Source organism: Heliangelus exortis, chromosome 1 (assembly GCF_036169615.1).
Source record: "Heliangelus exortis chromosome 1, bHelExo1.hap1, whole genome shotgun sequence".
Taxonomy (NCBI): domain Eukaryota; kingdom Metazoa; phylum Chordata; class Aves; order Apodiformes; family Trochilidae; genus Heliangelus; species Heliangelus exortis.
In genome coordinates, this window is record NC_092422.1 from 23,274,390 (window position 1) to 23,288,841 (window position 14,452).

Genomic DNA, 14,452 nt, shown 5'->3' on the forward strand with positions numbered 1-14,452 from the left:
ACAACTATTAATACAAGGTAGGGGCAGCACATTAATGAAAAAAAAAAAAAAAAAAGAAATTATTGGAGCTTCTAGACGATAATCTTGTTCTGAGGTTGGTCACAGTACTTCAGAAAGAGGCCTTCTGCAGAAAAAAAACATCAGTAAATTTCCTCTTCTCTGCACTTGTGTGGACAAAGAGAGAACATTTACTTTAGAGTCAAAACTGAAATCTGAATTCTGATGGCATTTTAGCTCTCAACGTGACATCATATTATCTGAATAGGCTTTATATATTACGAGCAAGGATTTAACAAAATCACACCTTTTTAGGGTCTTTCTCTGACAACTGTGTACAGATGAAAATGTGGGGATTTTTTGAGAGTTTTTCTGACAGGGAAGCAAGCAAATTAATTTTTTATTTTTATTTCTACAAGCACCTCACAAGCCTTTTGTAAATGGCAACAATCTCAGTAAATAAGTCAAAAGAAATAAATGTAGTCAAGTAATAACTACTTCAATGGCACTTGATGATGAAATCAGTGACAGGTAATTCATTATCTGTGTCCCCTAATTGGATGCATAGGTGTTGAGGTCATAAATGACACCAGATGAACTGCTTTGCAACAAAAATTTCTATAAACTTTCCAAAACCAGAGGATAAAGTAGGAAATTGCATGGAAAAAAAAAAAAAAGACTTGACATTCAGGGGGCATGTTTTGAGCAAGAGCTGTGTTGGTGCTTACACTCCCAGGAAGTTAATACCACACTAACCACTGTTTTCCTGAAACAGTTGCTAATGCTCTGCCAGCCCAACGTTTTGCAAATGGCCTTTATCATCTGTAAAGGCTACAGGGTTTTTTGGTTTTAATTTGTTTGGTTTTGGAATTGTTTGCTTGTTTTTAGGTCATCTTGTTTCTTTGTGAAATGCTGTCTGTAACTAGGCCTAGATGAGGTTGAAATAGACAAGACAGACACAGTATCTGTGATATGTTATGACAGCACATTTTCAGGTCTAGTCTTAGTCTGAAGCCACTTTTTGGTTGCATGAAAGGAAGACAACAGCCAATAAACATGTACCCAGTCTTTTGCAGTGAGAAGAATTTGTCTTTTTAGATGAAGAGTATCAGATTCATGAGGCTTTTCAGCACTTTTAAGTATCTTCCTTCTTAAAGTTTTGCAGATTGAAATTTAATCACCTTGAAAGTCTAAATTGCAATCTAGCTGATGCAATCCTTGCCAGTTGTATTCCAGTTTTTCTTTCCAACAGCAGCATCTGTCAGAAGTCATCTTTGTACTGTGATAACCTGTTACACTAAGCTAGGGGGTGGTCAACATTTTATCAGTGGTCAGGGGGAAAAGAGTACAAAAACATTTGCATAGGCAACTGGCAGATTTTGTTTTAACAGTTGCACAGGATTTTCCTTGAGAGATTCACTTTTTAGAGTGCTTTGTTTCCAGAGGATGAGAAGTGAAGCAGATCATCTGCTCTGAGAGACTCTTTTGGAGAGTGTCTCTGGAGTACCTTCAGAGAAGTCTGAATGGTGGATGAGAAAGCCTGAACTCCTACAGAGTGGATATGCCTCCCTTGAGCCCTGTTTTATTTCCTGCAGTTCTGTTGTGATGCTGTAGGTAATTGTTCTAAAATTGCTGGAACTGAATTCTTAAGCAATGAAACAGTTCCTGGTTTTTAAGTAAAAATGGGCTGTTAATGAGCATTTCTCTTTCGATGGGTTACATAAGAAAAAATGCAAAATTAATCACATTCTTCATTTGCCAACCTGTAGAAATTAATTTACTTCACTAGCAGAGTTAAAATTCACAATTTCATGGCTGCTTGTTATTAAAAGTTTAAGGAGGCATGAGGGCAGTTTTCCAGAAGCTGGGTTTCTAATGCTGTTTTAATATGTCTTCCAATGTTAATACCAAATAATTCATTTTGATATATGCACATTGTTACTTGAAAGACAGACAGGCTCTTTAACTATTGTATTTTCATACTAAATGACTGGATTAAGCATTCCCTCAAGGTTTCTGGTTAATTAATTGATCATATATAAGCTGCTTAATATGCAAGTAGTCAGAAGGTGCCATTAACAAAACATTCTATTGCATTCAGTGAATTTTAGAAATGCACTAAGAATGAGAAATTAAGCCTGTTTTCTCCTAGGCAATCTGGTTGCTGAAATGAGATCATAGATACCTGTTACATATGTGATCTTATTTAATACAAAATATGAAGCAATCGTTAGGAAAATCCAACTGTTGTATGTTTTGTGACATTTGTCCCTTTATACATGAGTGGATTATAGGGATTTATAAACCAGATGTGAACTGACTCTTTTATATGAGATTTCTAGTAAGTATGAATAAAGTTGTGTAATAGAGTGCAGTTCTTTTTAAGTCTTGTTTTTTTGAAACAAGAAACAAACCTTTCGAGGTGTTTAAAGCAGTATTTTTTGTTAGCATTAAGTGTTTTGACTGCCACAGTTGTTCTTTGTTTTACCTTGTTACTTGCTGGCCTTCAGTCGTTCAGCTCTTAGTTTGACCCAGAGTTCCATTGTTAGGGAGCTTACATGTATTACTCTGCATCAATGTTTTATTTATTTTTTATAAATATGTATTTCTAATGCCTGTGGGTTTTCAAAACCTTCAGTAGAAACGAGAAATCTTCTGTCCCACAAGGTAGTATAGGGCAATGGAACAATGAAACAAGGCTGTACATATTGAGTAATTTTAAAAATCTGCCAATCATTTCTTTGTTTTTTTAATGATGTTCTGATTTTCCCCAGACAACTTTGCTTCTACACAACACTTTTTTCCCTCTGTAAAAGAAGCAAAATTTGAAGTATCTGGATCGAAAAAGCAAGCTTGGACTACAAAATAAGAATTATTAAATTCTTAGCCAGAGATGAGCATCCACTTGTGCTGATTTCCCTTTTTGAAGGGAGCAGATGCTTGTAGGTTATAGGGAGAAGCTGAAGTCATAGAATTCACCATCATAAAAGACAAGGGATTTAAGTTTCTTAGCTTTATTTTGCTTTCCTTTAAGTAAATTCTGCCACAAATATAATGTGGCAGTAATTTTGCAGAGGAGATTAAATAAACTCTTCCTTTAAAGAAAGGGGAAAAAAAATCTATAATTGAACATTAGGAATATAGATCCCAGATTTTATGGTGAAAACGTCTTCAAGTTACAGTATTCTTCTTTTGCCTTTCTGGACATGCAGTTTCACTCACAGAACAGGTTACCATGTCTTCTGTAAATTAAATGGTATTTCATTATTCACATATGGCTTTTGCTTACTGAGGACCAGAGGCTGGTTTCATAGGGGTACAATTAAATTCATGGTTTTCCTCAAAAACACAGAGATATCTGCAGGGATAAAATGTGTTTTAAAATGATACCAATGTGAAATGTCCTTTAAAAAAGATAAATGCGTTTTAAGACTGCTCTTTGTCAGAGAGTCAAGGAGAGACAAGGAGAATATGTAGTTCTACTAATAAGATGTAAGCTTATTTCTTCTCTTCTACAGGCTTTATAAGGGGAGTTTTCTAATTGTTGAGTGGATTGAAAAAGTTTATTAATGCTGATTCTATCGTGACATACATTTTTTGAATTATTATTTTTTTAATTATTCCAGAAGTATGGGTGGACTATAAGGTGAAGTCCACTCTGTTTTAAATTAAAAATAAATTCTGTGTTTTAAAATAAAGATAACAAGAACTAACAATAATGCTAAACATGATATTTTCTGAAAGGCAGTCTATGTAATGTGATTACTCTAACAGTTTATGGATTTTGAGGTGTTTTAATGAAAGTTGTGTTATATAAATTTGGCCACAATTTTGATCACTTCTTTCATTTTATCTTTCTTTGTTTTCTCACTATGATGTTTTTGAGGTTTTGTTGTTGTTGTTGTTGTTTCCCCCTGGCCTTTCATTCTGGTGAAAATCTGAAGTATTATCACTGTAGCAAAGCTGTGGGAACCATACAGTTTCTTAGTATAAAGTTCTGTGTTTAAAATAAAAAATTATGTCAAGTCTTTTAGGTCAGAAATTTTGAAAAATGTTAACTTCAGAGGAAATAAGTATGTAACAGAATGGAGCAAGCAAGAAGTTCATAATGTATGATAAATGTTGTGAAATGAGAAGAATTAATTCTTCATAAATTATTTAACAGATACTTTGTTCAAAATGTGATGCAAAATCTGAGACTGCGTATGTAAATTTATTTTTAAAATAACTAAAACAATGAGAATATGAAATCCTTTGGAAAATATTTAAGGCAGTGAATTTTGGGTTTTAGAATTTGTGAATACACTTACTTTTAAAGGTGTTAAGTTTTTCAGCTTTTTTTTTTTTTTTTTTTTTTTTTTTCAAAAAAATTAAATTCAGAGTTCAGAATAACTTTATTTTCCTTTGAAGATCTTCTAGTTGATATGTTGGGGGTTCTTGCCAGCTACAGCATCACTGTCAAAGAGTTGAAGCTTTTGTTCAGCATGCTTCGAGGCGAAAATGGAATTTGGGTAAGCTGTGATCAGATAAAGCATTAAGTGTCATTCCATTAGAGCCTGAAGTTAACATAAATTGTCTCCTGGGACATATAAACTTGAATTTTATTTTTTTCATGTTGATTGAACATATGCTTATGAAGTACTTTTGCTAGCTGCTTTAATTTGCTGTGTTTTTTTTTTTTGAAAACTGTCCAGTTTCCATTGTAGCCTAGACAGGGCAAAAATAGTTGTATTGACTTTTGTGTCATTTTCTTGTTTTCACAGCCAAGACATGCGGTTAAACTATTATCAGTCCTTAATCAGATGCCACAGAGACATGGGCCTGATACCTTTTTCAACTTCCCAGGCTGTAGTGCTGCAGTAAGTGTTCAACCAAAATAATACAACTTGAGGAACAAATAAATTGCAATCCTCATTTGCATTTCCTTTCCTTTGGTTTCAGAAATTCTTGTGAAGGAAATGAGAGGGGAAGTACATACTTAAGTAGTATAGACCTTGCTTTCCATGGGTCTGCAAGGTCATTGCAGTGCTGAGAGTTTACACTTGTGAGGACAGAATATAAAAAACTAGGTATTTGTCTGGGGAAATGATCATAAAAGTGAAAAATGAAAATTGCAAAGAACTGTATTATATTTGAAAACTGTAATTCATATTATAGAAAGCAGAGGTTTGAGAAAAATACAGGGACAAGCTTGTGTGTGTCATAGTTTACAGTCACAGCTTACTCACAAATTTTGTTATATCTTTTTATTTTTATCTGAACTCCATCAGCTGTTTCTTTTCCCTCAAGGCAGGAATTTAAATGCAGACCTCTCATCTTTACTGTCTGAGATAACTTACTATGATGAAATTTTATTCCTTTCTAAACGTTTTCAAATAGATATTTTCTTTTCCATTCACTGAATGTATATTCAGAAAAAAGTACAAATAAAGTCATATATCATGTACAGATTTGTAAGTATGATTAATAAGGCAGTAAATACAAATGCTTAAAAATGAGAGATCCAGGTTTAATGCTTAGTACCATTCTGCTATGGCATAGTATATGCTTATGGTAGAACTTGGAATCTTTTAAGAGTAAATAATCCTGGGATTTATGTCTTTTTGTGCCAGTGCAGGAAGTGTGGTGGGAACTTCTTTTGAGCTCTTCTACTTGTACTTCCTCAATTGCACTGATTTCTTCAAATATAAACCACCACCTCCTCTTCTTCAGGAATACAGCTGTTGATGTGGTGTCTGAAAATCAGTATTTTTCACCTGAGTTATTTTTGTCTAGATCACTTTCCCGATATTCTTTGCTCAAACAGATGTGTCAGCAAAATGCATGGGGGTAGTTCTGTAAAGAACTTATTACTGACTTTTGAAAGAGAGTTTCATTTGCTACCACTGGATTAAAACTTGTTAACCTTTTATAAAAATACATGCATCAGGAAGACAGCTGTTGCAGAATACAAATGTCTACAATGATACATACTGCTTTGACATTTCTGGGCTTCAGAGGAAAACCCTAATGAAATATCTCTCCTAAATTTAATTTTGTATTAGAGTTTTTAAAAAACGTTTTGCAGGGGAAGAATTTAAAATATTCCTCCCTGTCCAAAGAGATGCATCAATTATTGGAAATCATATTTAAATTGAAGTTCTCAATACTGGCAGTTTTACAGGGGGATAAAGTTTCTTGATTTAAATGCACAATAGGCATTTCTCTTTTCTTGATTAGGATCTTGTTTCACATACCACTCATCATTAACTATGCACCTGTAAACCAAGAAAAAGTTTTAAATTTACGTTTCTTTAGTAGTGCTTGTTGGATTACACAATGAAGTTTTGGAGAGAAGTCATCCTCTGAAGTGGACCGAGAGTGATTACTTAGAAAATGACCAAAACAACGAACCACTTAATTAGAAGGAAGAGACTGAATAGGACCCAGTTTACTAGCACTGTGTTCAGATTTTTAGGTGTTATGTGTGGTGATAGCAGCAGAGAAAGAGCACGTTTACCTGGCATGATAAATATCATGTTGACACTCTCTAAATAGGATGGATGCCTTCTCCTTGTGTATCTAAGATTTCAGTGATAGTACTGAGGAGCCAAGAGTCTGCTGAGCCAATCCTGATCTGCTGATGAGAGCTGCTTCACTATCCCAGCTGAAGGGCTCTTCCCACTGCCACGTTACATCTCTGTACCAGGCTCTATAAGTAGCACATTAGACAATCCATTAGGAGGACACCTGGTGATGTTGGTAGTATTCCCAGATGTTGTTCTTGTTTGTCATCAAGCAGATCTTTTCCTGTTTCAGCCAGGGAAGTCCCTCTTGGGAGGCAGAAGTGATATCCCAAAGGAGTCCTTGAAATGTTTTTACTGAGCGGTTAGTACGAGCTTAGTAGCAGAATTGGTGTTAGGTTTTTTTAGTCAAATACTAGCATAATCTGATCACCCTGGTGTATCCAATTATAAAATTTACTGTGAGTTTCCTGTCATTCTAAATTACCTATCTTCTTCTTAGAACTGTTTCAGCAATAGCCTTGCATATAAAGATAATAAGTCAGCCCTACTCTGTGTCATTTTTTTTACATACTTTGCAACACCGGCATAGAATCTGAGTGTAGTTATTTGACTCTGTTGCCCAAAGACTTATTTCTATTCTCATTTTAAGCAAACAATGAGTTTGCTGCAATTCTTTGTGATCTTCGGTATAATTCAGGACAGTACATGGTTTGCATGCTCCTGAAAAAGTGTTTCCAGCTGTGACTCATAAGTATCACACAGAATCACAGAAGGACTGAAGTTGAGTGAGACGTTTGGAGGTCATGTTGGTGAACCTCCCACCCCCATATCACTGATACCTTTGCTAAGAACTGCCATCACTGCAAGGACTAATAACTAATATTTATTATTTTAAGTTATATTAAGAGTTTAAATTATCTTCCTCAAACTGAAAAATGTCAATCAAATACATGCTTTTATTATTAACAACACTATTTTCTTCTAACTTGCATTCATAAACAACTTAAATCAAGAAGTAGTATTCCTCAATTTTTTGTTAGATATTCTGTTAGATATATATGTCTGAGGGGGGAAAAATTAATTGTAATGAGTACCTACTACTGTAATCTCTAAATTATTGCAAACATATAATTTCTTATATTTGTAAAATTTCTGCATTTTGTGTATCATTATCATACTGAAGGGAAAAAATGTTTAATCTTTGAGTGGTATCATGGGTTAAACTTACTTTGTAAATGACCTTTGATGTTCACCTTGTCTGATTACTTCCCTAAAAGTGCCTAAATTCAAAGTTAGATCAGGAATTTTGAGCTTTGCCCAGGGATAAAGGGTTCTCTGAAACCCACCGGTCAGTTTATAAAAATAAAATATTGAAAAAATCAAATTTCTTCCTAGGCCACACCTTCCTATTAATTTATTTAACTGAGAATGAAGGTAATATTTTTAGTGTGTTACCTTACTAAGAGCTCATAGGAAAAAAAACCTTGATAGTGCTCTTAAATCTCAGAGAACAACCTTATTATATACTATAGTTTTAACAGAGTATCTGTTGTACTACCTATTGAGATGAATTTGGCCTCTAAGTCTGTTGATGAGATGAATGCTTACTGGAAGCTGAATTTATAGTTTAATTTCTGCAGAGGTAATTTTAATTTTCCAATTTTCCTTTTAATATTGCCCATTCACAACTTTAATTTCATGTCATCCACTAGAAGAGTTCATGTAGTTAGAAATTAATGTATTTTAAAATAATGAATTTGTTCAAGAGTACTAGTTAAAGATTGGAGGTTTTTATATTCTTTAATATTTAAAAGTTTAAACAGATCTGCAGATCTAGAATGATATTACATTACAATACTTCTCAATAAGTTAGTTTTGACTTCTTTTTTCTTTTTTTTTTTTTTTTTCCCTCCTAGGCAATTGCATTGCCTCCTATTGCTAAGTGGCCTTATCAAAATGGGTTTACTCTTAACACCTGGTTTCGTATGGATCCGCTAAACAATATCAATGTAGATAAGGATAAACCCTATCTCTATTGGTAAGTAATTTATAATGCTGCAGTTCTGATTTGTCTTGGCTTCCCAATAACAGTTAATCTTTCTCATTGTTTTTAGTTCCTGACATGTTCTTTTTCCCCCAAGTATCTACAGTAGCTTCAAAGACGACTCTGATTTGAAGCAGATGTGCTGAAAGCCATGCCAGCTAGAACAGGTTCCTCAGGGCCTTCTCCAGTCAGATTTTTTAATATCTTCAAAACAGAAATTACAACTTTACTGAGAGAACTTTACCAGTCTTTGAGCACCCTCACAACGAAAAAGTTTAAATTTGTGCCCATTGTCCCTTGTCCTTTCACTGGATATAACTGAGAGGTGTCTGGGTCAGACTTTTTGTTCCTCCACACCTATGAGGTATTTAGATATGTCTTCCCCAGGCTAAACAGACCTATGTCTCAGCCTTTCCTCATGTGTCAAGAGCCTTTCATCATTCAGTCATTATTATGGCCCTTTCCTCGATGCTCTTTGGTATGTCCATGTCTTTTCTTGTCCTGTGCATCCCAGAACTGGGCACCATACTCTAGGTGTGGTTTCTGCAATGCTGAGGACAAGAGAAGGACCATCTCCCTCAGCTTGCTGGCAATGGTGACCATAAACTACTTTTTCATTTCTCTAGTTGAAAAAACCTTCCTTGCCCTGAGAGCACAATACTGCCTCCTGGTCAGTTTACTGTCCACCCAACTTGCCAATTGTTGTCATATGCTTTTGTGTATGAGAAGAATTGCATTAGAGTTTTCTGAAGAGATGATTTTTCTGAGGTGTTAAGTGGCAGAAAGTACTCTGTGAACTGAATGAATTATAATTGGCAAATTGTCACCAGGCTCCTTTCTACAAAACTTTTTCCCTCTGGTTGGTACCCAGTATACACTGGTGCATGGTGCATTTCCTCCTCAGGAGCTGGATTTTATACTTCCCCTTTGTTGGTCTTCATGAGACACTTCTAGGCCTGTTTCTCCAACCTGCAAGGGTCCCTGTGAATGACTTCATGCTTATCTGTTGTATCAGGCACTCCTTCCAATTTTGTATCATCTCTTACTGAAGGTGCACTCTGTCTCATTAGTCAGGTTTTCAATGAAAAATCTGAGTAAGATTGCATCCAGTATTGGCCCCTGGGTTACTCTGATATTAACTGGACTCCAACTGAACTGCCTGGATGACAATGCTTTCAGCCCATCAGCTCAGTTAATTTTTAGGCCAACGTCCATTTAAGTAGCTCGTTCTTCATTATTTTGTCATTGAGGTTGTTTAGACAAAAGACAAGATAAACTTTTATCTTGTTAAGACAAGATAAACATTCACAGCTTTCAAAACCATTCATCTTATTCTAGAAGGCTATCAGTTTGGTTGAGGATGATTTCTAATTTGTAAATCCACACTGGCTGTTCCCAGTCATCTTGTTAGGCATGATACAGGCTTTAAGAGAGTACAGAAAGAAGAAGCCAGAGGCCTTTTTGGTGGGAAAGAGACACTATATCATCTTCATCATGGTGTGAAAACTAATGATTAAAAATGGAGAAAGGAAGCAAAAAAAATATTTTCACATTTGCCAGATGCAAGGGAAAACTGCTCCTGTTTTGTAAGTAGCTAAATTCTAAGTTCTGCTTCAAGAGCTGCAAGCCAATTTGTTTAAAAAAGAAAAAAAGAAAAATTAATTATCTCTGAGGATGATGTTGGGTAGCTGCTATGTAACATTCTATACTTGAATGGTATTATAGCTTTCTTACAATTACAAAATTAGTGTGACAGTCCTGTAAAAAAATTAGAATTCTTTGACATTTGCATGGATGATAAATCACAACAAGGAAAAAGGTTTGTTGCAGAGCAGTCAGGTTCAAGTGGAAAGATTAAGAATTCTATAGCACAATTTTTTGTATGAGTAAACCATCATATACCTAGCTGTGAAAAATGGGTGCCATGCTTTCAGAATTAGTACCTGTGTATTAGAAAGCAGTAATATATATGTATTATATATATAAATATAAATATAATATATATGTATTATGTATATTAGAAAGCACTATAGAAATATGCTAAGGGGTATTGTAGGTAACCAGCTGACCATAAACTATTTTTATTGCTGCAACTGAAAAGCTACTAGGTTTTTTTCAAAGACAGACTGAAAAAAAAAGCAGAGAGTAAAGGTGATGTGATGACACCCTGAAATCTTGGCAAATGTATTACTGGAATACCACTTACAGATAAAAAATTGCTACTTCTTTTAAAAGACCATGGGCTCCAGGATCTGAACTGTGCTCTGTAAAAAAATTTTCTAATTAAACTGTTATGAACTAAGGATGCTTTTGTCTTCTGATTTCAGAATTTGTGCAAACTCTGGTGTTGATGGATGTTTTAGTCTGAGATCCAGTGGGTAAAGAGTGAAATAGGAAAAACTTTTAGCCATACATATGATTGCTTTAACCATGACAGTGTAGAGTAAGACACTGTATAATAAGAATAATCACAGGATAATAGATTGTTGGAATGTCTCCTCAAAAATTATATTTAAGTTCTTTGTCTTAAGGACAGTGCATATTTAGGAATTTAGCTCTGATCTTAAAAACACTTAACCAGAAAGTCTCCATCTTCTTAAAATCTGTACTTTTTTCAGCTAAGAGAAGGTGGGATAACAGTATTTCTATGTGAAGCCTGAAATTAGATGAATCCAGATATTAAAACAGTTGTTTTGTTTTGTTTTGTTTTGCTTTTTTCTTTGTTTGGGTTTGGTTGGATTTTTTGTTTGTTTTTTTTCTTTTGTTTTTTTTGTTTGTTTGTTTGTTTTGTTTTGCTTTTTGGGATTATTTTTTTAAGAGGTGCTTTCTTTGTTTCTTTTTGTCCTTAATACATTCAAGTGTTTCCACAACAATTTGATGGAAGAATGGCTAAAACTTCTGAAGGAACATTCTACATTCTATATGTTTGCTGATGTAGAAACAAGAAAATAAACAATAAAACCCCACAAAGCAAGCCATCTACACTTTTCAGTCTGCTAGAACCATGAATATTAGAGATAATGCAAAACAGTTGCAAAAGCACATAATGGAATTCCAAAGTCAGTAGGAAAGCAATCCTTCAGGCAAGAATTAATTCATATCTTCTCAATCTCAGTACTATTATCATGTCTTAAATTGCTTGTAAAATCCTAAAATAAAGAAGCCAGAATCACCCACCAGTTCTACCAGTGAATGGAAGAATGTTTGCCTGCTATTGAAGTGTGCTAACATACAGTAGCTTCTTTGGGAAACTGGCTGAAGTGAAACATAATTATAAGGCTTTTATGAATGATCTGCTGTAAAATTGCATACCAGCTGCTATGGGAGATGGTTAAAAGATCATCAAACTGTATGAGTTTTGATTCTACTGTTGCTGTTGTCTCTGTGCACATCATCTTTGGATGTCTGCAAGTTCTGCATGTGCAGGTAATTCGTAAGAGAATTTCAGTGCAGTATTCGAGAGACCAGTCCTAGCCTGCTTTACCTTTGGCAAGAAATAAGATGTGAAGATTAACATAATCTGCATATTAATATAATTGAAGATTGTATATTAATGTAATGAAGATTAACATAATCTGTAACAAATATTCTCAGTTTCTCAGCTGCTGTTGTATTAGAATGATATTAGGAAAAGTATCTTCACTGAAAGTGTTGTCAAGAACTGGAATGGGCTTCCCAGGGAAGTGGAGGTATTTTGTGTAGATACGGAGTTTAGGGATTAAGTGGGACTTGGCAGTGTTAGGTTAATGGTTGGATTTAATGATTTTAAGCATCCCAAAATGATTCAGAGATTCTGTGTTATATGTACACGAGTATTGTTGTCCCATAAGGCTTTTCACTGTTCCTTTTGTTGTGGAATTTAGGTGCCTCATGGGGTCACTGTGAAAGCCAAATCATTGAAATGTTCCATGATAAAAATAGTCTTCAAAAGACATAGGAGAGTGGCAGTGTTATAAATTGTCTCCATTGGTGAGATCAGTGGTGAATGAACAGTACATATTTTTTTTCCCTTCATCCTTAGATTATACCTTGGGCTTATTTAGAAAGGATTTTTTTAGGTTTACTGAAGAGAATTCTAGGTTTTGCTTTTTTTTTTTTTCCAAGGAAGACTGTGTACAAGCCTGTACAAAGGGCTGCATGAGGAAATAATGCACTGTTCCCACACAGCAGCTTGAGTGCCAAGGGTGTATAGAGACAGACAGAAGAATGAGAAAACTGCAGCCTGAATTAGAGAAAATAAAGTTACTGCAGAACCTTAACAGGCTAGTAAAGGGAAAGAGAAAACCTCAAGGCCAGCAGAACCACCTTGTTGTTCAGAGATCTTGAGACAAAATACAGTGCAGTGTAAGATTACTGAAAACAGTCAGTAGAGTCATCTTATTCAAGGACCCATTGGGGTAGAGAAGAATCATCTGTAAATCTTGTTCCTTCTGTTTATCCCGATCACTCTGTTTTTCATATTTGATAGAGACATTCTAACTAAATATAACCAAAGTTGCTTTCTAGAATTGGAATGTCTCTTTTTTGACCTCCTTTGAGAAATCCCTCATAGGAGAAGAACAGAGTCTAGTCACACCACCCATTTTGTGAGGTAACTTTTTTTCAGGAGGCTGTGATTTATCAGGTATATTTTTGACTGTGAGGAAACAGGAAAATCTGCTTCTCTTCTTCATTAATGTACACGTCCAGGTTGAACTGCAAGTTTGTGAAGATCAAATTAGATCTACAACAATGTCATTTTTCTGCATATTAAAATCAAGTTTGTATTTATATTGAAAGGGAAAAAAGATGTATAATTTCAGTAGCCGTTAAGATCAAATCTGAACTTGATATTTGCATGTGCCTTTTACCTCTTAATGTTACTGTGAAAACCTTAGTAAAAGTGTTTGATGAAAATGTTACAACATTAAAACATTTAAAGTATCATTCTTTTAAATATATGAAATTATTTTATAAGTCACCTACATTAAGGAAATGAGAGTGTTAATTAGTGAAGTATATGCAGGAGTATATACAAACAATCAAAATTAGTTACGTCTTTTTTTCTTCAACTTGAAAAGCTTCATTTCAGAATTTATGGCTGAAGTTCACCGTTTAGACTTAGTGTTTCAGCCACTGGTTATTTTTAGAACATAAATGGTAGGAAGGTAAAAAAAAAAAAAAAAAAAAGGGGGAAGGGAATTGAATAAGTAGCATAGTTTTAGGTATGGACTTACCTTTTTAAAAATGCTCTATGTATTGTAATTACTGAATTTCCATCAGCTGCCTTTGCAAAATGTCGTTTAAAAAGTCCAGAACCTCTCTTTATAATGTTTTTGTTTTCAAATATAAGTAGAAAAATGTGTTAGCTTTCTGGATTATCTTTTTTCATTATATTTGGGACAGGAAAGCTGGAAACCCTTACTAATCTTTGTTAAAATTGTACTCTTTTATAAATTTGACAAAGAAAAATAAATCCTTTACCATAAATTCAGATGGTGCAAGCTTCATTGTTCATTAACCTAACTAAATCATAAGTCTTGAAAAAGAAATATTTGTGTGTAGTAAGTATCTTGAACCCAAACTTGTTTGTCATGCAAATGGAATTATTCTCCCAAACCCATAAAATTGCAAGGCATCTCACATTTGTCTGTGATACGTTTTCCTTTGTAGCTTAAATCAAATGTGTTATTTTAAATGATAATGAATTAGAAAAATGTGAGCAGAACTTGACAGATAAAATATTTACCATCTTGTATATTTTAGAGAAAAAAAACCACAAAAAACCCCTAAACTACTGTTTTTTAGAACTTAGGGGTGCAAGTTAGTGATGAAGTTTACAAAACCCCTCCAAAGAAATTGTGGGGAGAGCATATAAAGAAAAGTTAAATTCCCCATTCCAGCTACTAATTTATCTTCTTCCTCG

General features: G+C 34.4%; 1 protein-coding gene across 8 annotated transcripts in view; it reads left to right on the forward strand.

The window, feature by feature from the left end:
- Window positions 1-14,452, forward strand: part of NBEA (neurobeachin) — a 460,838-nt gene that overhangs the window by 76,810 nt on the left and 369,576 nt on the right. For all 8 annotated transcript variants that reach the window (XM_071737478.1, XM_071737489.1, XM_071737508.1 and 5 more), the window contains exons 3-5: window positions 4,408-4,508; window positions 4,761-4,856; window positions 8,420-8,541. In XM_071737478.1, the coding sequence (XP_071593579.1) occupies window positions 4,408-4,508; window positions 4,761-4,856; window positions 8,420-8,541 (319 nt within the window). The remainder of the gene's footprint in view (window positions 1-4,407; window positions 4,509-4,760; window positions 4,857-8,419; window positions 8,542-14,452) is intronic.